At 50.6% G+C, this 25,873-nt stretch overlaps 1 protein-coding gene across 1 annotated transcript; it reads left to right on the top strand.

Moving 5' to 3' along the window:
- Window positions 1-2,092: 2,092 nt before the first annotated feature.
- CSPG5 (chondroitin sulfate proteoglycan 5) lies at window positions 2,093-25,789 on the top strand. Its single transcript, XM_087948101.1, is given in 8 exon segments — window positions 2,093-2,396; window positions 5,356-6,636; window positions 6,639-6,675; window positions 12,806-12,994; window positions 19,989-20,061; window positions 25,013-25,022; window positions 25,025-25,068; window positions 25,070-25,789. Coding segments are annotated over 7 exon segments (1,431 nt in total). The 5' UTR covers window positions 2,093-2,396; window positions 5,356-5,663; the 3' UTR covers window positions 25,175-25,789.
- The last annotated feature ends 84 nt before the right edge of the window (window positions 25,790-25,873 follow it).

Here is a 25,873-nt window from a genome sequence, read left to right as displayed (position 1 = left end):
GACGGTCATAAGTATGAAAAAACTTTTTTCACCGTCGTAACTTCAGTCACTAAAAGAACTTTCGTAAGTCTACCTGGAATGCTCTTGTTGCCGCCTTTGCTCAACATCTTCCATTGTTCTGACAATGACACCCAAAAAGATCTGCACAGCCGGTTTTTAAAAATCAAACACATACACACACACAACCCTGGGCTGACCTGGTGCCCACCATACGGTCTCTAGGATGGCCAAAGAAATGGGGACTTTCCCTTGTTGGAAAAGAAATGGAGTTTATTCTTATTAATCGAACAGATTTATAGAGCTGTGAAACACACACACACACACACACACACACACACAGAGGTTGTGTACAACATTAAAAGCCAACTTTTAAACGTTCCTGTTTTGGCATTTAAAGAAAAACTCACAAAACCCCTACAGTTTACAGGCATGCCCACACTCTTTGCATTAAAATGTTCAGCAAAACATCCAGAGTTTAACACACGCACAATTTTTTTTTACATTTAAAATCCCACCCAAAACTTAAGTTTTCACCTTTTTGCATTTAAAAACCACAAAACTCAATTTAATTTGAAACACACAATTTCCTTTTTTTTTTTTTTGCATGAAAAACCCCAAATAATTCAATTTAAAACAACTTTCATCTTTTTGCACTAAAAAAAAACAACAACCCACAATTGAAAACACGGATTTCCCCTTTTTTGTTAAACTCCCTTGAGTCCCATCCCGCCAAGTCTGGGTTTTCCCCCACCTCCCTTTTCAGCCTTCCCAATCCACAGGCCGTGGCACTACAACTCCCAGCATCCTCAGCCAGGAGAGCTGCCAGCCGCATCGCTGGCAATGCTGCAGGTATATGCTCCTCTACGGATGTGGGTATGTGTTCACGGTGATCTTTTTTTTTTTTTTTTGGGTGCAACGGATTGATGCAAAACGGGCCTGTGCCTGGAATGCACCTAGCAGAGAAACCCGGTTTGGTTTCTCAAGCTAAGCCCAACATGACCGGCATTTGATGAAGATCATCCTAAGGAAGCAAGACAATCCAGGCATCCTCCCCAACAACTGACGGACAGACTCTTTCCGCAATCGACCCAATTTCTCTCCACTGAATTCGAGACAGGATGCCTGTCGTATCTCCCGGGCCAAGCAGGATCTGCACCTGGATCTGCTTGGCATCACCCAACAACTCCCTTTCTTTCTGCTCCCGATTGGCTCCCCAAAAAGCTGGCTAAGAGGAAACCTCCCCTGCCCGCCAGTCACCCCCTGCCAAAATTAAGAGCTGCCCCAAACAAGGTCCACCAGCTCCGCTACTATTTTCTCTGCGAGTCGCTCCAAGAAAGCCCGAGAATTGGGAATAAGATTCCTCAATTTCTGACGGACAGGATGGACGGGGGGAAAGGAAGGCTCCTTGGCCTCACAGCCGGGCAAACCTCGAGGGACATGGGTTTGGAAAGGCTGAGGCAGCCCAGCGTCATGGGCTTTGGCGTTGCTTTCTGATGGACCCTCTCATCTTCCTTCGGCGACTGAGGCAGCAACGGTACGATGGCCCAACCTCCTACTACTACAATCACGGTCCTTCCAGGATGATGATAACTTTAAGCACGTGGACTGCAACTCCCAGAATTCCCCAGCCGGCTGGGGGATTCTGGAAGTTGACTTCCACCGATCTTAAAGCATGTTGCCTTGGGGATTCTGGGAGTTGTAGTCCTCTTAAAAACTTGCCAGCTTGTGGGGGGGTTTCTTGGAGTTGAAGCTGAGTTGCCCAAGGCACTAAAGCCTTAAGCAAAGCCCCAGCCGGATCCAGCCAAGACCACCACCACTACCGGCCACAAAGACTCCTCCTCCTCTTGCACTCCCTCCCCAGCCAGAGGAGCCCCCCCCGCCTTGAATTCCTTGGCTGGGGGTGCCTGCCTGCTGCTTGGCTCCGTTCGCGCCTTGCATTGGCTGCTTTTGGGCGCGAGTCCCGAGCGCCCAGCCCCGTGCGAATTCCCGCATCGACCCTCCCGTCCAGCTCCCACGTTTCCCACGTTCAGCCCAGCGAGGGGTGTCTGCCGCGCGACAACGCAGAGAGACTACAAAGCCCATCTCTCTCTCTCTCCTGGTTGCCGCGGATGATTGGCGTGGATGGGGAGGGGGGCTGCCGCCGCTGCTGCTGCCTCTCACTCTCCTCCCCCTCTCCAAGCGCCGCCCCCTCCCCGCCCATCCTCCTCTCGCCCCCACCCCACCCACCCCCGTTCAAGGAGGCGGCTGGCCACTCGGCGGTGGTGCTGCTTGGAGGCGAGGCGGCCGCGGATGATGGGGCGGCGGCGAAGGAGCTAATCGGCGGCGTGGAAGGGCAGGCAGGGATGGGGGCGCCCCGGCGGCTCCCCGGCTGGCCCTCCTGGCTTTGCTGCTGGCGGGTAGGTGGGCCTGGAAGAAGGAAGGGGCTGGGGGTCCTGAGAATCTGTGGGAGGGGTCCCTCCTAGCCCTTCGCAGACCCTTCCCCACATTGGCCAAAGAAATGAGGAGGGGGTCTTCTTCGCATTTCAGGCTGGGGTCTTTCAGGCTGGGGGGCTCGGATTGGGGGCGCGGTGGGCCATGGGGAGACGAAGGGGGAGGGGGTCATTGGGGTGTTCTCCCCCCGACACGTATCTCACCCCCGAACACCACTCCAAATCCACACACACACACACACACAGAGCACCCTTGGAAGAGATGCAGGTAGGTGGATCGCGCTGCGGAAATCTGGGAGGGGGTTTTTCCTCTAGATTGAGGGGAGGGGGCTGCGGAAATCTGGGGAGGGGGGTTATCTCTCCCCATCTGTCAATCAGCGTCTTTCAAGAGGGGGGTCTGAGATTGGGGAGGGGACTCCCTTTCTCCTGGGAAAGGGGTTGGGGGTCCAGAAAAGGGGAGAGGGGGTCCTGCTCTCTCCCGCGCGCACACACACACTTTCCCCAGCCCACTCTTTCCTCCCCACGGGCCGGACTCCCAAGCCCAACATCCCCAGCCAAAAGGTGTGGAAGACAAGCTAGATGGTCCAGGGGGAAAGGGAGGGGTTTGGTTGGAATGAGGGAAGGGGTCAAGAGGGAAGGAGAGGCGGTGGGGGGGAGGAAGGTGGCATCCCCAGGAAGAGGGGTTCCTGAGCATGTGCAGAAAACCTGCCCGGCCCGCCCTACACACACACACACACACACACACCTGCTTGGTTGCGACCCCCTCAAGCAGGTGAACCCCTCCCAGGGTCTTTCTGGAAGAAGGGGGGAGACACCCCCCCAAAAAAATGGGTGTGCCCCTCTTTCACTCTAAGCCCCTGCCTTCCTCCCTCCATCTTTTTCTCCTCCCTTCGTTTCTCCCTCCTCATCCCCTTCCTTTCCCTCCTTTCCTTCTCTTTCATTTTCTCCCTCCCTCCTTCCTTCCTTCCTCCTTCTCTCCCTCCCCTCATCCTTCTTTTTTCCTTCCATCCCTCCTTCCTTTTCTCCCTGTCTCCCTTCTTGCATCCCTCCTTCATCCCTTTCCTCTCTTCTCTCCCATTTTCATCCCTCCATCTCTCCTTCCTTCCTCTCTTCTTCCCTCTCCCCTTTTCCTGCCTTTCTTCCTTCCCTTTCCTTCCTTCTTCCCTCCTTCCCTCCTTCATATTCCTTCCTTCCTTCTGCCCTTCCCTGTCCTTTTTACATCCCTCCTCCTTCCCTCCCATCTTCCTTCCTTCCCTGCCTCCCTCCTTCCACCCTTCCAATTCCTCTCTTACATTTTTCCCTGCACCCCTCCTTCTTTTCTTCCTTCCTCTCTCCCTCCTTCCTTCATCCCTTCCCTGTCCTCTCTTCCATTTTCTTCCCTCCATCCATCATTCCTCTCTCCCTCCATCATCCTTTCTTCTTTCCTTCTTCCTTCCCTCCCTCCCACCTTCTTTACTCCTCCCTCCCTCCCTCCCTCCCTGATTCCTTCCCTTTCTTCTCCCTCCTTCTGTCCCTTCTTCCCTTCCTTCCTTCCTTCAATTTCTCCCTTCCTCCCTCCTTTCCTTCCCTCCCTCCTTCCTTCCCATCTGCCCTTCTTTCCTTTCCTCATTCCCTCCTTTTCCTTCCCTCACTCCCTCTTTTCCTTCCTTGAACCTTTCCTTTTCCCTACCTCCTTCCCATCAATCCCTCCTTCCCTCCCTCTTTCCTCCTTGCCTCTTTTCCTTCCTTCTCTCCCTCTTCTCCCTCCCTCCCTCCGTCCCTCCCTTCATCAATTTTCCCTTCCTCTCTTTTTCTTCCCTCACTTCCTCCTTTTTTTCTTTCCTTTCTTCCTTCTTTCCTTCCTTCCTTCCCTCCCACCTTCCTATCCTCCCTCCCTCCCTGCCTTTTTTCCTTCCTTCCTTCCCTCCCTCATTCACTTCCCTCCTCCCTTCCTTCCTCCTCCCTCTCACTCCTTCCCTCCCTCCCTTCCCTCTCTCCCTCCTTCCTATCCATCCTTTCCCTCCCTCCCTCCCTCCCTCTTTACCTTCCTTCCCTCCCTCCTTTCCTTCCTTTTTTCCCTCCTCTCTCTCTTTCTTCCTTCCCTCCCTCTTTCCTATCCATCCTTTTCCTCCCTCCCTGTCTCTTTTCCTTCCTTCCCTTCCTCCCTCCCTCCCTGCCTTTTTCCTTCCTTCCTTCCTTCCTTCCTCCCTCGTTCACTTCCCTCCTCCCTCCCTTCTTCCTCCCTCTCACTCCTTCCCTCCCTTCCCTCTCTCCCTCCTTCCTATCCATCCTTTCCCTCCCTCCCTCCCTCTTTACCTTCCTTCCCTCCCTCCTTCCCTCCCTCTTTCCTATCCATCCTTTCCCTCCCACCCTGTCTCTTTTCCTTCCTTCCTTCCTTCCTTCCTCCCTCCCTCCCTGCCTTTTTCCTTCCTTCCTTCCTTCCCTCCCTCATTCACTTCCCTCCTCCCTCCCTTCTTCCTCCCTCTCACTCCTTCCCTCCCTTCCCTCTCTCCCTCTTTCCTATCCATCCTTTCCCTCCCACCCTCCCTGCCTCTTTTCCTTCCTTCCTTCCTTCCATCCTTCCTTCCTTCCTTCCTTCCTTCCTTCCTTCCTTCCTTCCTTCCTTCCTTCCTTCCTTCCTTCTCCTCTCCCTCCCGGCCACACCTCCTGGGAATTAATCTCCCTTTACTACGCTCTGAAGGAGGTGAGGAGGATCCAACAGATGAATCAGGCTGTGTGGGAACGGCTGCTATTTTTGCGATGCCACGCGTGGCACAGCCGCGGTGAAGGGTATGGCAGAAAATAGGCATATTTATTTCCTCCTCCTCCCCCTCCCCCTCTCTTGGGGGTTCCCCCCTCCCCCCTCCCACGGAGGCGTGTGTGCATCGCCAAAGAGAGACACACCCTAAGCACCGTGTTCCGATGTGTCTGCTTTCCTCCCTTGCAGGCTCTGAGCCCCGTCCGAGTTTCCCGGGTGACCCCAAAATCCCGGGACCCCTGTGGAGAAGCAGCCAGGGGGCCCTCCTTCTCAGCAGCCAGCCCCCCACGAAAGTGCATCCGGCTCCCCTCAGAGAGACCTCCGGGCTGGTGGGCAACGTCTCCGCGGCTCAGGGGTCATCTGTGCAACCGGCCCGGGCCAAGGAGTCCCCACGGGTGCTCCACGCTCTGCCCCCCACATGGGCCCGTCAACCCACGTGGGAGCCCAAAACCTGGCCAGTTCTCTGTCCCGGCTGCTCCCGGCGGACGGTGAGAGAGATGGTGGAGAGTGATTCGCACCCGGACCCCGGCACTGAAGCTTCCTCGGCTGCCCCACGCGGGGCATCCCTGGGGAGGGCGGAAGACGGCACCTGGAGGCTTTTCGACCGAGGCAAAGCCGGGCCCGGCAGCCAAGAAGACGTGGGCAGTGGAGACCCCCACGCGAAGACGCCCCTGAATCCCGGATGGGCCACGGCACTCCCCCCGCACGATTTCAATCCACTCGGTCGCGACAACGCCGAGAGGGAGCTGCTGCTTGACCCCACGCGATCCACGCACCACCCCCAAGCGGCTGAGACCCTGGGAGGAGCCGGCGGTGCCCAGGGCCCGACAGAAGAGCTGTCCAGCCGCACCCCGAACCTGGAGACCCTCCGCTCCACGGCACCTCCCATCGTCAAACCTACGCAGACCCCTTCTTCTGATCCACTGGCCTCGGAGATCATCGACATTGATTACTATGACCTCTTCGACGGAGGGGCCTTGCGTGGGCCTGGCGTAGACTCGACCAAGTCGAAGCCGTCTGTGGACAAAGGGGTCTCGTGGCCCTTCCGTGACCTTTACGATGAGTTCAGCCCATTCGACGAGTCGGATTTTTACCCCACAACCTCCTTCTACACCGACGGCGATGAGGAAGAGGAGCCGGAGGAGGAGGAGGAAGAGGAGGAAGAAGAAGAGGAAGAGGCAGGGGCTGCAGAGGAAGAGGAAGAGGGGAAGGACCCCTGGGCCCCCACGCCCACACCCCCTAAAGTCCACAGCAAACTCCCCGGCACAGAGCCCACCGTCCGCCGCTTTCTTCTCCCCCCGCAGACTTTTGTCGTTTCGGGGACGAACCATTGCCGGACCAGTTTCGGGGATCCGGCCCGGGAAGCCAGCATCCCAGAGAACAGCACCGAATGCCGTAGCGGCTACACCCGACACAACGCAACTTGCAAGTCAGTTTGCGACACCTTCCCAAGTTACTGCCACAACGGGGGCAGTGTTACCTAGTGGAGAACCTGGGCGCCTTCTGCAGGTGAGCAGAGGGGGACGGAAGCTGGAAAAGGGCTGGGGGTCCCTCTCGGCTCCCGTAAGGGAAGATTTGAGGGGAGGTTTCACACAGAGACCACTCCTCCCTTACCTTCAAGCCGGAGAAGCTAGGGGGTTTCTTTTCAACTTCGGGGTGCAAAAGGAAACTTGGGAAAGAGAGAGAGAAGGAGACAGAGGGAGGTAGAAAAAAGAGTGAAGGAGAGAGGGAAAATGGGAAAGAAGGAGAGAGAGAAGAATGGGTGAGAAACAGAAAAAAAGAGAATGAGAGAGAAAGAGGAAAGAATGAGAGAGAAAGAGGAAAGAATGAGAGAGGGAGAATGAAAGAGAGGGAGAGAGAAAGAAAGAGGAGAAAGAAACAGAAAGAAATAGAAAGAAAACAATAGGTGAGAATGGGAGAGAGGGAAAGAGAGAAGGAGACAGAGGGAGATAGAAAAGAGAATGAGATTGAAGGAGAGGGGGAATGGGAGAGAGAAGGAGCGGGAGAGAGAAAGAATGAGAGAAGAGGTGAGGGAGGGAGAAAGAACAAGTAAAAAAGAGAAAGAGAGAAAGAAAGGAAAACAGAATGAGAGGTGGAGAATGAGAGAGAGAGGGAGAAAGAGGAGAAAGAATCAAAGAAATAGGAAGAAAATAGGAGAGAGAAACAGACAGAAGGAGATAAAAAAGAATGAGAGTGAAGGAGAGAAGAATGGGAAAGAGAAGGAGGGAGAGAGAAAGAACAAAAGAGAAGGGGTGAGGGAGAGAGAGAAGAGCAAGAAACAGAAAAAAGAATGAGAGAGAGAAAGAAAGAGGAAAAAGAATGAGAGAGAGGGAGAATGAAAGAGAGAAAGAAAGAGAAGGGGAAAGAAACAAAGAAATAGAAAGAAAATAAGGTAAGAATGAGGGAGAGGGAGAGAGGATGAGAAAGAGTGAGAAATATATATATAGAGAGAGAGAGAAAGAAAGAAAGGAAAGAAAGGAACAGAAAGAGAGAGAGGGAGAATGAGAGAGAGAGAGGGAGGAATGGTCTAGGGCTAGGCCCTAGGGTAGTGAATAATTTAATTTAACCTGAATAATGAGGCTTTACTACCTAAAATAATGATAAACAAGGCAGAATTCAGATAATTGTTCCAAGAAAAACATGAAAAATGCATTTTTATGCCCCTTGGTTTTTTTTTCCCTTGCTTTTGAAATATTACGTTTAGCAACAATAAAAAAGAAAAACTTTTGTAATATTATTTCTCTCTTTTCCCCGCTCTGTCTTTTCACTCTCTCTCTTTCCCTCCCTCTCTTTCTCTCTCTTTTCCTCCCCCTCTGTCTTTCTTTCCCTCTCTTTCTTCCTCCCTCTTTCTCTCTTTCTCTCTCTCCCTCCCTCCCTCTCTTTCTCTTTACCTCTTTCTCTATCTTTCTCTCTCTCTCTGCCTCTCTTTCTCTTTCCCTCCCCCCTCTCTCTTTCCTCCCTCTCTCTGCCTCTTTTCTTTCACTTTCCCTCCCTCCCTCTCTCTCTCCCTCCCTCCTCTCTCTCTGTTCCTTCCCTCCCTCCCTCTCTTTCCCTCCCTCTTTCTCTCTGTCTCTCCCCTGGGGGAAGGAACCCCTGAACTGGCGCTGGGGGATGGAAATCTGACACCTGGAGGCTGAGGAGCCCAGGAGCAGCACTCACCCACCCTCAGCTGGTCGATGGAGAAACGCAAAGGAGCTGGGCAGGCTAGATGACCTCCTGGGCACCTTCTGAGGATTCATTCTGTTCCATTCAGGAAAGGCCCCCCTGCTCAATTCTCACCTGGCACTGAAGAAAACTCCCCCTCCCACTCAAAAGCACTCTGCGCATGCTCAGGAGTTCTTCTTTGCCAGATGCCAATCGGCCCGCCTGAACTTCGCAGAGGTTTCATTTTAATGACGCCGAGGGTCATTAAAAGAGGATTCAGGAGGGAGGGGCTTAAAGTAGGGGGGAGGGTCTTGAAAGATATCCCCCTCCCTCTTTCCCTCTTCTGCAACCAAGGGGGTGGTAGCGTTCTTTGAACACCACCTCAGTTGCCCCCAGACTCAAAATGGGACCTCTGAGGGTCTCACAGTGGCGGGGGGGAGGCTGAAGCCAAGAGACCCCTCCCCTTTTCTTCCCCCTCCCATCTTGGCCTCACCTTTGACCTCATACCCCCATTTCAATTCCTCCCTCCCCAAAGAATTTCATAGATTTCACAGAAATAACAAGAGTTGGGTGAGACCTCGGAGGTCATCTAATCCAACCCACTGCTCGAGGCAGGAGAGCCTATTCCAAACGTTCGCCTCGATCGAACTCACAGCCTCTTGATTGTGAGGCGGAGCTCAACTTCGAGTCGCTGAATTGGAAGGGAACTGGGAGGTCTTCTAGTCCAACCCCAGCCCAAACAGGAGACCCTGACAGAAGAAGAACATCGGAAGGGACCTGCGAGGTCATCTAGTCCAACCCCTGCTTGAGGAGAAGAGTCTATTCCAAATGTTAGCCTCTCCCTAGGGTTGAACCCACAGCCTCCTGATTGTGAGGCGAGAGCTCCACCTCTAGGCCACCGGAGCTGCTCAATCATTCCGCGCCTAACATGGCTACCTGGTCCTTTTGCTGACGGGGCGGTTTTGTTTCATAAGGCCTGTAGTTCTCGGCTTACGACCAAAGTGGAGCCTGACGTTTATGTCACTAAGCGAGATGGGCGAGTTTGGCCCTTGCCGGTCGGGTCTTTCCAGGGCACCACCCTGTCCCCCCTCACCCCAAATCAAATGTTGAGGTAGGGCTGTCCTCGACAGTACGATGGCCACTTGGTCCCTCCCCAAGCGAGACGGTCGTTGAGTGAGTATTGCCCTGTTTTGCGACCTTTCCTGAAGCGAATCCCCGCTGTCGTGACGTGGCTTACGCAGTCCACCACCCCCTTCCATTTCTGCTGCTAAGTGAGACGTTTGTGAAGGGAATCGACAGGGCGGATAATGTCGGACACCTGGTTGTTCAGCGAATCAGGCCTCCCCGCCCTTCCCCCACACCTGACTTCGCTTGTCGCAAAATGGGGACGAGCCCTGACCTCTCCCCCACCTCCTGGGACACTGTAACCGTCATAAGTAGCCTGTTTTCCTGAAGATAAGCCCTAACTGGAAAATAAGGCCTAACGGGTCTTTTGGAGCAAAAATTAATATAAGACCCGGTCTTATTTTCAGGGAAACACGGGGTTTGGTTTGGTGGCCCTTCATCTAGAATTTGAATCATCGGGAGGCACGACGGTTGTTAAGGGTGAAACAAACATCCCCTCATCGCTTCTTTCAGTGCCATCGTCATATCGAATGCTCTCTTAAATCCGTGGTCGTATCTCGAGGACGAGGTTCCAAGCTCCGTGTGTGGAGGCCATCCTCTTTGAAGACCCCCTACCCTGAATTCCACAGATGGGGTCGGAAGACCCTGCCCCCGCTTTTCCCAGAAGCAGGCAGATGGTATTCGGAGTCCTCCGGCCTCGCCCCTCTGCCGGAATTAGGTCAAAGCCGTCGGAAGCCGTTAATCCACTTGGTCGTCCAGCCAGGAGGTCAGAAACTGCAGTCAGAAATGGATTCCTGGATCCCCATGGGGAGATCCTGAAGTCGGGGACTCTGAGCTTTGTAGTCTGTTGAGGTCGGGAGAGCCGGTCGAGCACTCTTTCAGGCTGTAGATTTGGCAGAGGTCTAGTGGTGGGGAGTTCTGTAGGTTCCAAGTAGCTCCAGCCAAGATGGAAGATATGTCAAATCATAGCGTCGGATGGAACCTCAGAGGTCATTTAGGCTATCCCACTGCTAAAGCAGGAGACCCTTACAGAAATTGTAGAATAATGCAAGGTACCTTGGAGGTCATCTAGTCCAACCCCCCTGCTCAAGCAGGAGACCCCAAACAGAAAGTCCTCAACTTACGACAGCCCATTTAATGACCATTCCAAGTTCCAGCGGCACTGAACAAAAACGTGACCGGTGGCTGTTTTTCACCCTTATGACTGTCGTAGCCTCCCTGCGGTCGTGCAATCAGAATTCTGACTTGTGCTTATGACGATGCCAGCACTATATGATCCCCTTTTGCGACTGTCAGGCCAGCAGAGTTCAATGGGGAAGCCCAATTCACTTAAAGACCGGGTTGCTTGCCTCTCCACCACCATGATTTACTTAACGACGGTGGCCAGAGAGGTCGTTCAAAGGGGGCCAAACTCAAGATGGAACAAAGTGACGAAACGTTGGGCTCGAAGGTGGTCATAAGTCGAGCAAAAAGGAATAATGCCACCCTGTATAACAAGTTATAAAAAGGAAATATATGAAACTAAAATATCAGGATGAATGTAATATAATATTACATATTATTATATATTATAACAATACATGATATTATATATTATAATATTATATAACAATATGAATTTAAGATCTATTTTCATCTGTCTCCTGAGCAGAATACAAGTAATTCTCAGATTGATGACCGCCCCGAAGCCCAAAATTTATCTTGCCAAACACAACAGTCGTTCACTGAGTTTTGACTCAATTTAATGACCTTTTGGCCCGCCATGAAGCGAATCCCCGTCGTCAGACAGTCATTCAGTGAATCGGGCTTCTACCCATGGACTGGTCGCAGAGGGGGGACACGAGATGGTCATAAATACAAGACCGTTGCCACAGGAGTTTTGATTGCGGGGACGTGGTAATGGTCATAAGTCTGAGTGATGGTTCAAAATTATGACGGCACAGGAAAAAGCGATGGTTGTTTTTCCTCACTTATAACCGCTGCACCCTCCCCATGGTCGTGTGATTCATATCAAGGCACTCGGCGATGGACTCATATTTATGACAGTCACAGTGGTGAATCTCCTGATGAGCAAAGTCAATCCCGATTCACTTAACGACCTTGTGACTCAAAACTGACTTAAAAACTGTCGTGATTCACTTAACAACGGTGGCCAGAAAGGTGGTAAAAAGGGACAAAACTCCCTTCCCCACTGTCTCACTTAGCGACAGAAATGTTGGGCTCAGTGGATTATAAGTAAAGGACTTTCTAGAGTGGCATTTCCACTGGGAGATTTTATGTAAGGCCAAATCTTTTCTCATAGGTCACAAAAGATCTTAATAATTTAATTTAATTATTTCTTTATTTTCTTTAATTTAGTTTACTTTACTTTAATTTAGTTTAATTTAATTATTTTGTTTTATTTTATTTTTTAATTAATTTCCTTTATTTTAGTTTGTTTACTTACTTTAATTAGTTTAGTTTAATTTAATTTACTTTAGGTTTATTTTTTTATATTTGATTTGATTGATTATTTCATTAATTTCATTTATTTTATTTTAGTTTAATTTAAAATAATTTAAATTAAATTATGTTTTTAATTTTTTTAATAGATTTAGGTTTTTTTTGTTTTTTGTTTAATTTTTCTGATTTTAATTTGATTTGATTTAATTATTTTATGTTTTATTATTTACGTTTCCTTTTTTGATCATTTTTAAGAATTTTTCTTTTTTTCTTTTTAGTTTATTTCTTTCCCCCCCACTTCATTCAATTGCAAATGGCGCTATCCCTCTCTTCCGGAGGTGAATTCTGCACGGGCGGCTGGGAAAGGGAGGGACAAAAACTTGGAAGGTTTTATTTAAGCTGTGGGTGGATGGGGGAGGGAGGGAAAGATAGATAGATGAGAGAGAGAGAACAGATAGAGGTAGAGAGAGAGGTAGAGAGATAGGTAGGTAGGTAGACAGACAGACAGATGTAGTGAGATATAGATATAGAAAGATAGAGAGATAGATACAGGAAGAGGGAGAGAGAGAGAGAGTGCTGGAATGGGGGATTGCGTGGGATCAGTCCAAACCTTTGAGGTGGTATTCAGCCGGTTCGGTCCGGTTCTGTCGGACCGGTTGCTAAAATTTTGAGTAGTTCAGAGAACCAGCAAATACCACCTCTGGCTGGCCCCGCCCTTTCCTCTCCTCTATTCCCTTGGGTTTCTTTTAGTTCAGCTGATTCTCTCGTGGCAGAACGCATTGCTGCGCCTCAGCTGAGCTAAAAAAACAACAACCCAGCGCAGCTCCCCGGCGTCGATGCAAGAGCCCTGCGTGCATGTTCTCTCTCCCCGAAAGAGTTGGAAGAAATTTGGAAACCCACCACTGGTCCTTTCCCCCCGCCCCCTTAGGTGCAACACCCAGGACTACATCTGGCACAAGGGGCTGCGCTGCGAGTCCATCGTGACCGACTTCCAGGTGATGTGCGTGGCGGTGGGCTCGGCTGCCCTGGTCGTCCTGCTCCTCTTTATGATGACTGTCTTCTTCGCCAAGAAGCTCTACCTGCTCAAGACCGAGAACCTCAAGCTGCGGAAGAGCAAGTGAGTTGGCCGGGAGGGAGGGAGGGAGGCAGGGTCTCCCCAACAAAAGTGCCCCCTCCTTGAAGTAGCCCTTCCCTCCCTCTCCTCCCTCCCTGCCTGTCCTTCCTCCCTCCCTCTTTCCCTCCCACTCCTTCCTCCCTCCCTCTCATTCTTCCCTCCCTTTCCTCCCTCCTTCCCTCACTTTCCTTCCTCTCATCTCCTTCATTCCTTCCTCCTTCCTTCCTCCCCCTCTACTTCTCCTATCTTTCTCCCTCCCTCTCCTTCCCTGCTCCCTTGCAGCCCCCTCTCTTCCCCATTTCCTCTTCCCTCCATCCCTTCTATCTCCTTCCTTCCTTCCTTCCCTCCTTCCTTCCTTCCTCTCCCTCTCCTCTCTCTCTCTCTCTCCCACCCTCTCCTTCCTCTTTCCCTCCCTCCCTTTTCTTCTTCCCTCTCTCTCCCTTCCTCCCATCTCCTTCCTCCCTCCCTTCCTTCCTTCCCCCTCTGTCTCCTCCCTCCCTCCCTCCCTTTCTTTCCCTCCCATCTCCCTTCCTCCCTTCCCACCTCCCTCCCTCCCTCATCAATGACTCAAAGTGATGACCACCTCCCCCTCCCCCTCCTTCCTCCTCCTATTTTTCCCACCACAACCATCCTGTGAGGTGGGTTGGACTCAGAGAGAGAGAGAGAGAGAGAGTGAGAGCGACAGGCCGAAAGTCACAGCATGCTCAAAGGAGTCCTGTTGTCCACCAGACTCCCCCTCTTAAGCATTTGGAGGCAGTAGGCAGATGTTACTCTGGCCAACAGCTACCCGTTGTAACTTTACATGGTGCTGGAGAAACATGGAGACCGGTTGCAGGAATCGGGGATATCTAGTCTAGCGAAAAGAAGGAGGTTGGAGACATGAGAGCATCTTCCCAAATTGGAGGGCCTGCCCCATAGAAGCAATGGATGGAAGCTCATCAAGGAGAGAAGCAACCTGCAACTAAGGTGTGAGGACCCAAAGGGGCGTGGCACAAAGGCAACACAGTCAAATAAGCGATAAGAGTCCCTTGACTATCTCCAACGTCCTGGTTACCTTCTGGGCTGGAGAAAAAAAAAAAAACTCTCCCAGGTAAACAGCCTTTGGGCTGCAGAGAATCAAGTCCAAAACGTGGTCAACAAAAACTGTAACTATAAGTCCAACCGAGGCAAAAGGAGTCTGGCAGGGCAGGAGAAGGAATTCCAGACGCAAAGGCATGGCAATAACTCAACACGGTTTGGGAAGACGCCAGGAACACAGATAAGCAAAGTCAACACAAGATAAACTCAAGTTTGTTCCCAGCAGATGCCGCACTCAGCTTGCATCTCTTTTAAACTCTCTCTCCAGGTGTGGCTAATGAAGAGAATCAGGGCCCTTTCCTACCCCGTAAGCCAGGCAACCCACCTTGCTCCCTTCTCCGTTCCTCCCTGCGTGCCCTAGGATGAAAAGGGGGGTGGGCCTGGGTCTACCCTCTGAACACCCTCTCCCTTGTTCTACCTCTCCCTGTTCTGCCCAGTCAGACTTTGCCCTCCCCCCCGCCCCGTTTCCTTCACAGCCAACGGAGCCACACTCCCGCTCCCTGTCAGCTGTTCGGCTTTCTCCTCGGATTCAGACTCCGACAGGGGCATGACATAAGGAGTGAGGACGATTGACCAGTAGAATGACTTCCCATCAGAAGTTGTCGGTGCTCCATCACTGAGGAGCGAGCTCTTCAAGAAGCGATTGGACCGGCCCTTGTCTGAAATGGTAGAGGGTCTCCAGCTCCAGCCTGGGCTTGGACTAGAATGCCTCCAAGGTCCCTTCCCCCTCTTCAATTCTGCAATTCTCTACTCTACTCTCTCTCTCTCTCTCTCTCTCACATCTCCTGAGCTTCCCAGGTCTACCTTCGACCTTCACCCATCCCTCCTCCAGTCCTTGGGGGACAAGAAGACCTCCATGCTCCATTCCACCTCGTCTGAGATACTTTCTCTCACCAACATCTCCTGACCTTTCTCAACTCCACCTCTGACCTTCTCCCATCCATCGTCCACTTTGGAAGATCTCCAAGGTCCCTTCGAACTCTCCTCTTCTTCCTTTCTTCAACCCCACCACACTGTGTCTTCCCTTCCTCTAAAGTTGGTGAGGCCCCAACTTTCCTTCCTTGATCATTTTGGAGCGACACCCCCATCCACCTACCCAGGTGTTGTCTTCTTCTTCTTCTTCTTCTTCTTCTTCTTCTTCTTCTTCTTCTTCTTCTTCTTCTTCTTCTTCTTCTTCTTCTTCTTCTTCTTCTTCTTCTTCTTCTTCTTCTTCTTCTTCTTCTTCTTCTTCTTCTTCTTCTTCTTCTTCTTCTTCTTCTTCTTCTTCTTCTCCTCCTTCTTCTTCTTCTTCTTCTCCTCCTCCTCCTCCTCCTCCTCCTCCTCCTCCTCCTCCTCCTCCTCCTCCTCCTCCTCCTTCTTCTTTCTTCTTCTTCTTCTTCTTCTTCTTCTTCTTCTTCTTCTTCTTCTTCTTCTTCTTCTTCTTCTTCTTCTTCTTCTTCTTCTTCTTCTTCTTCTTCTTCTTCTTCTTCTTCTTCTTCTTCTTCTTCTTCTTCTCTTTCTCCTCCTCCTTCTTCCCCTCCTCCTTCTCCTCCATCTCCTCCTCCTCCTCCTCCTCCTCTTTCTCCTCCTCCTCCTTCAAAAACTGGCCGACGTAAGAGTTCTTCCTCGCCCATGGACCGATTTTTCTGCTTGGCTGTTCTCGGCGTCGCTACACCCAAGGAGACGTTTCCACACAGCTGTTAGCCGTGGAGCTCCCGAGAGATCCATCTTCTCCAGTCTCTGATTTATGGACGGACTTTCTGCTGGGCAGGATGCCAACTTGGCCCTAGATGAGATGGAGAGAGGCTTGCGCTGTTGATGCTGGTTGGTCTTCAAGCTATCAATTTCCCGGATAAATTGTCCCCTCGGTTCCGCCAAGGAGGTGAAGAATGCTCCTCTCCGAGAAGCCGAATGTAGCAACCAAAAAGGAGGAGAAGTGGGAAGGGTCCAACTCAAGGTTGTCCAGTAGACCAACGTGGGGATGGATGCCCACCCCGTGGGGAAGGGCGCCTGGATTTCCCTGTCCCAAGGCTAGGCGCCAGACATGCGGTTTTGAAACAAGGGAATCCCTGCTAAGCCATCAAGGAAGGTTCACACGAAGAGCTAGTTTGGGTGAAGTGTTAAGGCAGCAGGCTGGAAACTGGGAGATTGGGAGTTCTAGTCCCGCCTTAGGCACGAAAGCAACTGGCTTACTTCAAGCCAATCTCCTAAGTTGACATTTGTTAAATGAGTTTTGCCCCCATTTTATCGCTTATCTGGCCTCTGTCGTTAAACAAATCACCGACGTGTTAGTCACATGGTTGTGAAGTCAATCTGGCTTCCCCATCACTTGTCGGAAGGGCGCAAAGGGGATCACATGACCCCCGGGACACCACAACTGTCATAAATATGAGTCAGTGGCCAAGTGTCCAAATTTTGATCACGTGACCGGGTTTGGGGGGGGGGATACAGGAAGTGCAAAAAAGGGGATCATCAGCCTCTCTTTTTTTTTCAGCGCCGTCGTCATTTCAAACTGTCAGTAAATGAACTGTCGCCTGTTCATGGATGTACACACCAGGGTTAGACTACATGACCTCCGGTACCCCTTCCAACTCGGTTCCACCTGTCCTTGGGTTTGTGCATTAAGGCCCAGAGAAGCCCACTCAAGTTTTCCTGGTCACAGCACTGCTGGCTCCGGCCCCTCGGCTAACAGACCATCCATCCGTGAGAATCATGCTTGGAAGGGACATCTTAGAGGTCTTCTAGTCCAACTCCCCCCGCCCGTGCCAGTTGTAAAGTCAAGGGCTACATCTATAAAGGGCCTTCATCGGGAGTTAAACAGAGTGTCAGGATTCCGGCAGTTTCCCCCAATGAAATCATGAGTCTCGAGCCAAACTTCAAAAGGATTTATGGGGAGTTAAAATGTCCGGCACTGCCTGGGTGGAGCTGACTCTGAGGCACATCCTTGTCACCTTGTCACATTCCTTGTCCCCCTTCACCCTGGTTTCCCCCACCCCACCCCCTGGGTGTGTTATAGATTATATTCTCCAACGAGACACATCCATTGCCCAGAGTCATAATTTCCTTGTGTGTCCAATAAAGAATTCTATTCTATTCTATTGATTGCCTATTTATACCCTATGACTATATCAAGCGTTGTGCCTTATGATTCTTAATGAATGTATCTTTTCTTTTCATGTACACTGAGTGCACATGCACCAAGACAAATTCCTTGTGTGTCTAATCACACTTGGCCAATAAAGAATTCATTCATAAAGAATTCATTCATTCATCAATCATGTTCTCCCATTAGATATTTGCACGGCAGAAACTTCAGTCACCTAGTTACTATCTTTGAAAAACTATTGATGGAATGCACTTTCGATTTCCAAGCTGCCACACTGCTCCCCTCTCCCTTTCTGTTAGCAACTTTAAAAAGACCATAGAAGTATTTTATGAGTTGACATCGATTCACGGAAGGCCGTTCGTTTTCTCGTTCCCCAGAATACAGCATATTTACTGCCTCCCCACAGCCTGGTCTAGACCTGAGCCCACCCCCTCTTGGCAGATGTGGGATGTCTTTCCTCCCCCCCAGCTTCCCAAACTCGTGAGGTCCACCCTTCTCTGTGCAAAAAATAATAATGATAAGGTCCCAAATTTGGGGAGTCAGTCTCCAAGTCTCCATTGTGACAGCCTCCCCTGGCTAAACGGTTGGATGGAGATTGACCCATTGGCACTCCGAGAGTAGCAGTCAGCGAATTCCCATTCTGGCAAAGATCGTGGGAAAATCCTGGCCGCTTCCTCCTCCACCTATTCCTCCTTTTCTTTTTGAGGGGGACTTGCTCACAGATGCAAATGAGTTGTGTCCCCCACCCCGCCCCAATGCATGACCCGGATACCCCCACCCTCCTTTTGCCGAGTATTGTCGCTGTTTTTCCCCCCGCAAAGGGACGTCTGAGCGCAGCCAGAGCAGATGGTGCATTGTCTTACAAAGGGGCAGTGTGTGTGCATATGTGGGGTGTGGGGGAGCTGTGACCATGGGGAGAGGGGTGTCCCTGGAAAGATTCCAGCACTTGGGGTGGGGGGGAACGAGGGTCAAAGGTCACCAGAAAGGGAACAAAGCCGGCTGCGATGGGAAGACGCCGGGTTCCCACGGTCCTCTTTGGGGGAGATTGGGGGAAGGGGGGAGAGGGCATTGAAAAGGCTGGTTTGCCAGGGGGAATTATTTGGGGCCAGTGATGGCTTGAATGCAAAGCTGGGAGGGTAAGTGGGTGGCCTCTGGGGGGCTTCAATCTCGCCGCCAAGAGAGAAAACCCACAGATGTTTTCGACAGCTTTCTGTGTTGCCAAGAGAGAAACTTTTGAAAGTGTTTTGCTATAAAGGGGATTGCAAGGGGGGGTTTCAGGAAAGAGAAGTGGGCATTTGAGAAAGACCCCAGCCCCCTTCCAAAGGCCGCCTGCCACTTACCCATCTCATAAAGCAAAGGGTAGTAACGGAGAGGCCTCAGCTTATGACCGATGTCGTCGAGTGACTCCCAAATTGCGGCAGTTGCAGAACGAGACGCTTCGGAAAGGGAAATGTTGGAGCCTGTTTTTACAAACTTTCTTGGCCACCCATCGTTCATCGAATCAGGGATTAAGTCAACCACATGTTGTTTTTTGACAGCGATTTGCTGCAGAAGTCAAATTAGTTCCAGGGTTATTAAGTTGGAAGGAAGGGAAAAAAAGGAAGGAAAAGGAAGGAAGGAAGGAAGGAAGGAAGGGGAAGGGAGGGAGGGAGAAATAGAAATAAAAAGAAAGAAGAGAATGTGAAAGAAAAAAGGAAGGAAGGAAGGGAGAGAAGGGAGAGAGAAAGAAAAAGTGAGAAAGAAAAAGAAAGAGAAAACAGACAGAAAAACACAGAAGAGAAAGAGAGAGAAAGAGGAGAAAGTAAAAAAGAAGAAAAAGAAGGAAACCAGAGAAATAAAAACAGAAGGTGAGAAAAAGAGAGAGAAGGAAAGAGAAATAAAAGAAAGTGAGAAAGACAAAAAGAACGAAAGAAAAAAGATAGGGAGGGAGTGATAAGTAGATAGAAACAATTAAAAGAGAGAAAAGAATGAGAAAGGATGAAAGAAGGAAGAAAGGAAAGAAAAAGAGAAGAAAGTGAGAAAATGAGAGAGTGAGAAAAAGGAGAAAGAAGAGAGAAAGAAAAAGAAAAAAGGAAGGAAGGAAAAAGAAGAGAGAAAGAAAAAGAAAAAAAGGAAGGAAAAAGAAGAAGAGAGAAAGAAGAGGGAGGGAGGGAGAAGTAGAATGAATTAGAAAGAAAGGAAGGAAGGAAGGAAGGAGAAGGAAAAAATGAAAGGAAAAAGAAAAACAGAGAAAGGGAGGAGAAAGAAAGAAGAGAAAGGAAGAAAAAGAAAAAAGAAAGAAAGGGGAGGGAGGGAGGGAGAAATAGAGAGAAACAAATAAAAGAGATAAGGAAGGAATGAAGGAGAAAGAAAAAGAAAAGGAAAAAGAAAAAACATGAGAAAGAAAAAGAGGAGAAAGTAGGAAAGAAGAGAAAAAGAAAGAAAGAAAGAAAGAAAGAAAGAAAGAAAGAAAGAAAGAAAGAAAGAAAGAAAGAAAGAAAGAAAGAAAGAAAGAAAGAAAGAAAGAAAAGGCCTTGGAAAAAAAAAGTGCTTTCCCCCAAAGTTTTCTTTACACAAATAAACACATGCGAGTGTGTGCACACACACACATCCACCTCCATGGCATCTGAGTCATCTCCCATCCAATCCTAACCAAGGCTTCTGGGGATTAGCCAAGAATTTCCACCTGCCGCTCGATGGTCCAGAAGGTTTGCACTTGAACGGCTGGCCTTCTGCACGTGCTCAGAAGCCCTCTCTTCCCCCCGTGAGACATGGTTAGGAAAGCGCCTCTCTGGAATTGACCATCCTTCTCCTCTTGCGCGCGCATGCTCACCCTTTTCTCTCTTTTCCCTGCAGATACCGAACCCCTTCGGAGCTACACAACGACAACTTCTCCCTCTCCACCATTGCCGAGGGATCGCACCCAAATGTAAGGAAATTTTGTGACACCCCGTGTAACCACTCCCCCACGCTCGTGCATTGGCTTACTATGATAACATTATATGTCAGGTAACGTGTCTTCTTCACCTCTCCCGTCCTTCAGCATGCTTCCTGACGCCTTGCCACCCCCACCCCCCTCCCTGTCTCCCCGTCCCGTCTCTGCTGTCTCAGGCATGCTTGGCTGGGCTGCTGCTGCTCCTGGTCCACCCCCTGGGAGGCTGCACCCTCAGTGGATCCATCTGGGTTGCCACCGCCGACCGAGTTGGATCCAAAAAAATCGAGACGACTGCAGTAAGGTGAAAAGTCCAGCTAGGCGTTTATGCAGGCTTCCATTGATTTCGTTTCGCTCGAATCTTGACGACTCTCGATAGGCAAAGATAAGAGTGATATAGGATGATGAGATGGGAGAATAAACCCTTCACCATCCTAGCACTGATGAGGTTCCCTAGCTGGGTCACGAAATGTCTGTAAGAAAACTACCCAGCTATGAGAGCGTCAAGGATCTGACACTCTTCCCCCCTTCTAACCCTGATGCTGTTACCTAGCAGGGTGGTGAAACATCGGCAAGAAAACCACCCAGCTCAGAGAGCTCCAAGGCCCCTTCATTTCAACCCCAAGCTACAAATATTGCCGTCTATCCATATGGACTCCCACCCATGCCTGGTGAAGGACCAGCAGGGAGGACATTTGGAACTTGAGGAGCGCCCGGTTCCAGCAGAAAGTAACCCAAAAATAATCCAGAGCTTCAATTGCGGTATCTCAGCAATCAGTTTTTGCTCTGTGACACCCCTGGAAAGTTGCCCTGTTTTTTCAGGGGTCCAAAGTCTGCCTCCCTAAGGGTGGTTCCCTTCCTGCCCCCCCCCAACAGCTTATGGGTCCCCGCATGACGTTGGACCACGAGCAACACAGCACCCCTCTCTCCCCCGTGTGTGTTATCCTGTCGGGGCTTCTGATCCTCACCTGATCTCCATGAATGATCAGTTTCTCTTCAAAGCTGTTGAAGGTGATGGCATCATGACCTTAACACCAGTTGCGCCCTATATTCAGCAAGTAGCACCCTCTAATTTCAAGGGGTTCAGGGGAAGAAACTGGGGCTGCCCAAACAGCATCCCGCTGAATTTTTACCGAGCTCACAGGAAGCCTGCTTAGGATTCTTGCTTTTGGCGATCCTCAACTGCCTTGGCAATTGCATCGGACTCTGGAGCTATCTCAGGGATCCTGCATTAGATTGAGGGATATAATCAAGATGTAGGGAGAAGAAGAAAGGTCCACATTCCCCCCCCAGGCATCCCATCAAATTTCTACTGAGCTCACATGAAACCTACTTAGGATTCTTGCTTTGAGGGCAATCCTTGGCAATTGCATTGGACGAGTTCCTCTCACAGCTCTGGAGCTATCTCAGGGTCCCTGCAATAGATTGAGGGATATGATAAAGATGTGGGGAAGAAGATAGGTCCATATTACCCCTGTAGGATTCCCGCCAGATTTCTGCCAAACTCATGTGAAACCTATTTAGAGTCTCCCTTTGAGGGCAATCCTTGACTGCCTTGGCAATTGCATTGGATGAGTTTCTCTCACAGTTCTGAGGGATATGATCAAGATATGGGGAGAAGATAGGTCCACATTTTTTTCCTAGTGGCTGTTCGGTCTCTCCTCCTTAGAACTGTTTCAAAGGTGAAAATGAAAATGAACGCCAAGGAAGGAAGATGGTGAGGTTTGAAGCTCCTTTGGGTCTCCTGTATTCCTAGAGAAGGGGTCACCCAATGGGTGGGATGCCCCCTCCTCAACAGGAAGAGCCTCTGATCTGGGATCTCTCCACAGCATCCTCTGCGTTTGGCCCTTCATTGCCTCTCTCTCTCTCTCTCTCCTCTCTGTCTCTCTGTCTCTCTGTCTCTTTCTCTGTCTCTCTCTCTCTTCTCTCTCTTTCCTCTCTCTCTCTCTCTCTCTCTCTCTCTCATCTCTCTCTCTCTCTGTCTCTTTCTCTGTCTCTCTCTCTCTCTCTCTCTCTCTCTCCTCTCTCTGTCTCTGTCTCTCTCTCTCTCTCTCTCTTTTCTCTCTCTCCTGCCCTGATGGGCTCCTCATAGATATTCAGGACCACTGGACAACCTCAGTTTTTGAAGTGGGGTTCTCACTCACCCCCCCAGGAGCCACCTTCTAATGTCGATTTCGCCCCCACCCCCAGAATGACCAGCAAAGGCCATGCTGGCTGGAGGATTCTGGGAGCTGAAAGCTAAACATCTGCAGGACACATGATTTGAAAGGAAACTTCATGAGGACATATTGAGGGCCTCTCAGCAGCGGGATCCTACTTTAGTCACCGCCAGTTCGGTGGTTGATCTCCCCTGTAGCTGATTTTTTTTCACTACCGGTTCGGCCAAACCGGGGTGAACCAGTAGCATAACCACTACTGGGGCCTCTTAACCCTCTTTGGTAGTCAATGCTTGGATGAAGGTAACTAATTTCCTGTTTGCTGCCCCTAAATCTTAGGCGAGGGGGATTGGGGGAGACCACCCCTCTTCAGTCTACCCACCCCTCTTTTCCCCCTGGTCCTGCAGTGGGCCTGAGCCCCCTTCCACAGGCTCCCTGTGTCTTCCTCCCCTGTCTGCTTGTCTCCATCCTCCATCCGTGGTGTTGTGGTGGATGGCTGTGTATCCTTGGCCAGAAGCTACACTGGATGAACTGGGAATTTGGAGTGGGGGAGGCAGGAGAATGCTGGGGGAGGGCGCTGGCTGCCTCCCTTCTCCAAGGTTGCTGTTGCGCTGAGGACGGGGAGAGAGGAGAGGGAAGGGAGGAGAAGAGAGAGAGAAAAAGAGGACAGAAGGGAGGGGAAGAGAGGAGAGGGAAGAGGAAAGAACAGAAGGGAGGGGAGGAGAAGAGAGGAAAAAGAGGAGGAGGGGAGGGAAAGGGAGGAGTGGAGAGGGAAGGGAGAAAAGAGGAGAGAAAGAGAGAAAATGGAAGGGGAAGGGAGGATAAGAGACGAGAGGGAGGGAGAGGAGGAGAAGAAAGGAGAGGGGAGGAGAAAAGAGGGAAGGGGAGAGGAGAGGAGAGGAAAGATAGGAAAGAAGACAGGGAGGGAGGAGGAAAGAAGGAAGGGAAGAATGAAGGAGAGGGGGAAAGTAGGAAGGAATGAAGGAGAGTGGAGATGGGGAAGAAAAGAGGAGGAGGAGGAGGAGGAGGAGGAGGAGGAGGGAGGAGGAGGAGGAGGAGGAGGAGGAGGAGGAGGAGGAAAGAAAGCAGGAACTGGAGAGGGGTGGAGACAGAGAAGGAGGAGGAGTGAAGGAGAGAGAAGAGGAAAGAGAGAGAGGAGAGAGGGAAGAAAGGAGAGGAGGGAGAGGGGAGATGAAACAGGGAGGAAAGTCGGAATGAAGGGGAGAGGAGGAAGAAAGGAGAGCAGGGAGAGGAGGAGAGGAGATAGAGGGAAGTAGGATGCAATGAAGAAGAGGAGAAGAGAGAGGGGGAAGGAGGGAGAGGAATTGATAAAGGAGAGAGGAAAATAGGAAGGAATGAAGGGGAGAGGAGGGGAGGAAGGAAGGACAGGAGAGAGGAGGAGAGGAGACAAGGAGGAAAGTAGGAAGGAATGAAGGAGAGGGGAGAGGAGAGAGGGGAAGGAGGGAGAGGATGAGATAAAGGAGAGAGAAAATAGGAAGGAATGAAGAGGAGAGGGGAGACGAGAGGGGGAAGAAAGGACAGTAGAGAGGGGAGGAGAGAGAGGAAAGTAGGATGGAATGAAGGTGAGGGGAGAGGAGAGAGGGGGAAGAAAAGAGAGGAGGGAGAGGAGGAGAGGAGAGAGACAGGTGAAGACAGAGAGAGGGAAGGGCAGAGAATAACCCCAAAGCATGGGCATGTTCACGACTGCATCACTGCTTGCAGTTCCATCCTCGGGGACTGACGCTAAGGCTGTGCACAGCTTGGGTTACAAAGAAAAAAGAAAAAAAAAAAAGAAATTAAAACAAGAAATGGCACTCCTGAGGCCAGCGATTGGCTGTCCTTTAAAGCAGCTGCGTCCTTTCCTGGGAAGAAAAAGGACAGCGCTGCTTTCAAGAGTTGCAAATGAAATGTCGTGTTTCTCATCCGAGAACTATTTCTTGCACCCTGGCTAGGATATATACAGGTAGTCCTTGTTTTACAACCGCAATCCAGCCCCACATTTCCTGTCGCTATGCCAGATGGCAGCGCCCCATGTTATGGCCTCCCTTGCCATCGCGGAGAAGCCAAGCCCTGCCGTTGTTAAGCGAGTCACATGGTCATTAAGTGAATCAGGCTTCTCCCTCCCTTGATGTTTGGAAGGTCACGAAAGGGAGAAATCACATGACCCTGGGACAGCACGACCGTCATAAATATGAGACGGTTGGCAAGCATTGGATCACACGTCGTGGGGATGCCGCGATGGTTGTAAGTGTGAAAAAAAGTGGCCAGAAGTCATTTTTTTCTTTGCCGGTGTAACTTCGAGCAGTCACTAAATGAGGACTACCTGTACTAGAGGCATGAAAGTACTCGGGAAAATACTCCACCCTGCTTTGGGGAGGAAATAAACTAGAAGCAGCGTTTCTCCCCCCCTCAGCAACTCGAAGACAGGCGGACTACAATTCCCAGAATTCCCCAGCCAATATCGGGAATGCTGGGAGTTGAAGTCCAGGTACGCGGGCAAGGGTGGGACAGGCATTCTTTCGAGCCGAGTTTCTCAACTTTCGCGACTCGAAAAAAAACCACGGGTGGACTTCCAACTCCCAGAATTCCACAGCTGGCCTGAGGAATGCTGGGAGTTGAAGTCCGCGCATCTTAAAGCTGCTGGGTTTGAGACCGGTTTGAAGAAAAGAGGCAAGCCCCCTTTGACCATCTCCCTGACTCGTTCCAACGACACCGGGAAACTAACCGATTTTTCTCTCTCTCCCACTTCCTGACCTGTTCCTGTTTCCTACCCTGCCCCAACATCCATTTAGGATGATCCCAGTGCCCCCACAAGCTGCAGGACCCCTTGAAATCCTGCCTCAAAGACGCACGAAGTGTTTAACATTCAGAATTCCACCTCGCCCAAGCTGGATAACCGGAAAGGCAATCCAGACGACCCCGATGCAAACTGTTTGCAGAACAATCTGACTTGAAGATCCAACCGGAAGACCGTGCAAACGGAGGGTGGAGTGGTGGGTGGTAACTGCGGGGAGGAAAATGGGTTTCGATTCGATTATCATTATTTTGTTTCTTTCCCTCCCCCCACCCCCGTCTGCCAACGCCATCGCATGCTTTGATGTATTTCGTGCGGAAAAAAGAAAAGGAAAGTTTACTAAAGAAAAAAAATGGCTCGAAGATAATTTCTGGCAGCTTTCCCTAAATGAATGGTGTGTGCATTGATTTCTTGACCAGTCCCTTGTCTGTATATATGACCCCAGGTTAGTTGGCTTCCTTCCCACCCACCACCCACCCCACAACCCCGTGCCCCCCCACGCCCCCTACCGGCTCTCACCCCGGCCCCTCCCACCCCTGTGATTTCTAACCCTTCACTGTGGCTTGACTGATTTTTTTCATTCTTCTGTTTTTGCAATTTTAATTCCCCCGCCTTCTTTTCTTTTCGTTTTTTCCTTTCTTTCTTTCTCCATTTTTTTCTTTTTTGAGAAATCGGTTTTAAAAATACGTGGGTAACAAAAAAATAATAAGTGAAGATCACGAGATAAGAATGGCGACAATGATCACGATAATCATAATAATAAACTTTTTTTTTTTTTAAAGTGACGGTGTGGTTTGGATCTCTGGCGGTGTAGAAATCGGGGGTGGGGAAGGGGAGAAGGCAAGGCGGGACATGGAGG

This window comes from Notechis scutatus, chromosome Z (genome assembly GCF_049901735.1).
Source record: "Notechis scutatus isolate UNSWTSFEM ecotype Mainland chromosome Z, rNotScu1.2, whole genome shotgun sequence".
Taxonomy (NCBI): Eukaryota; Metazoa; Chordata; class Lepidosauria; order Squamata; family Elapidae; genus Notechis; species Notechis scutatus.
Note: the sequence above shows the minus strand (reverse complement) of the source record. Positions and strands in the feature narration are given on the sequence as shown.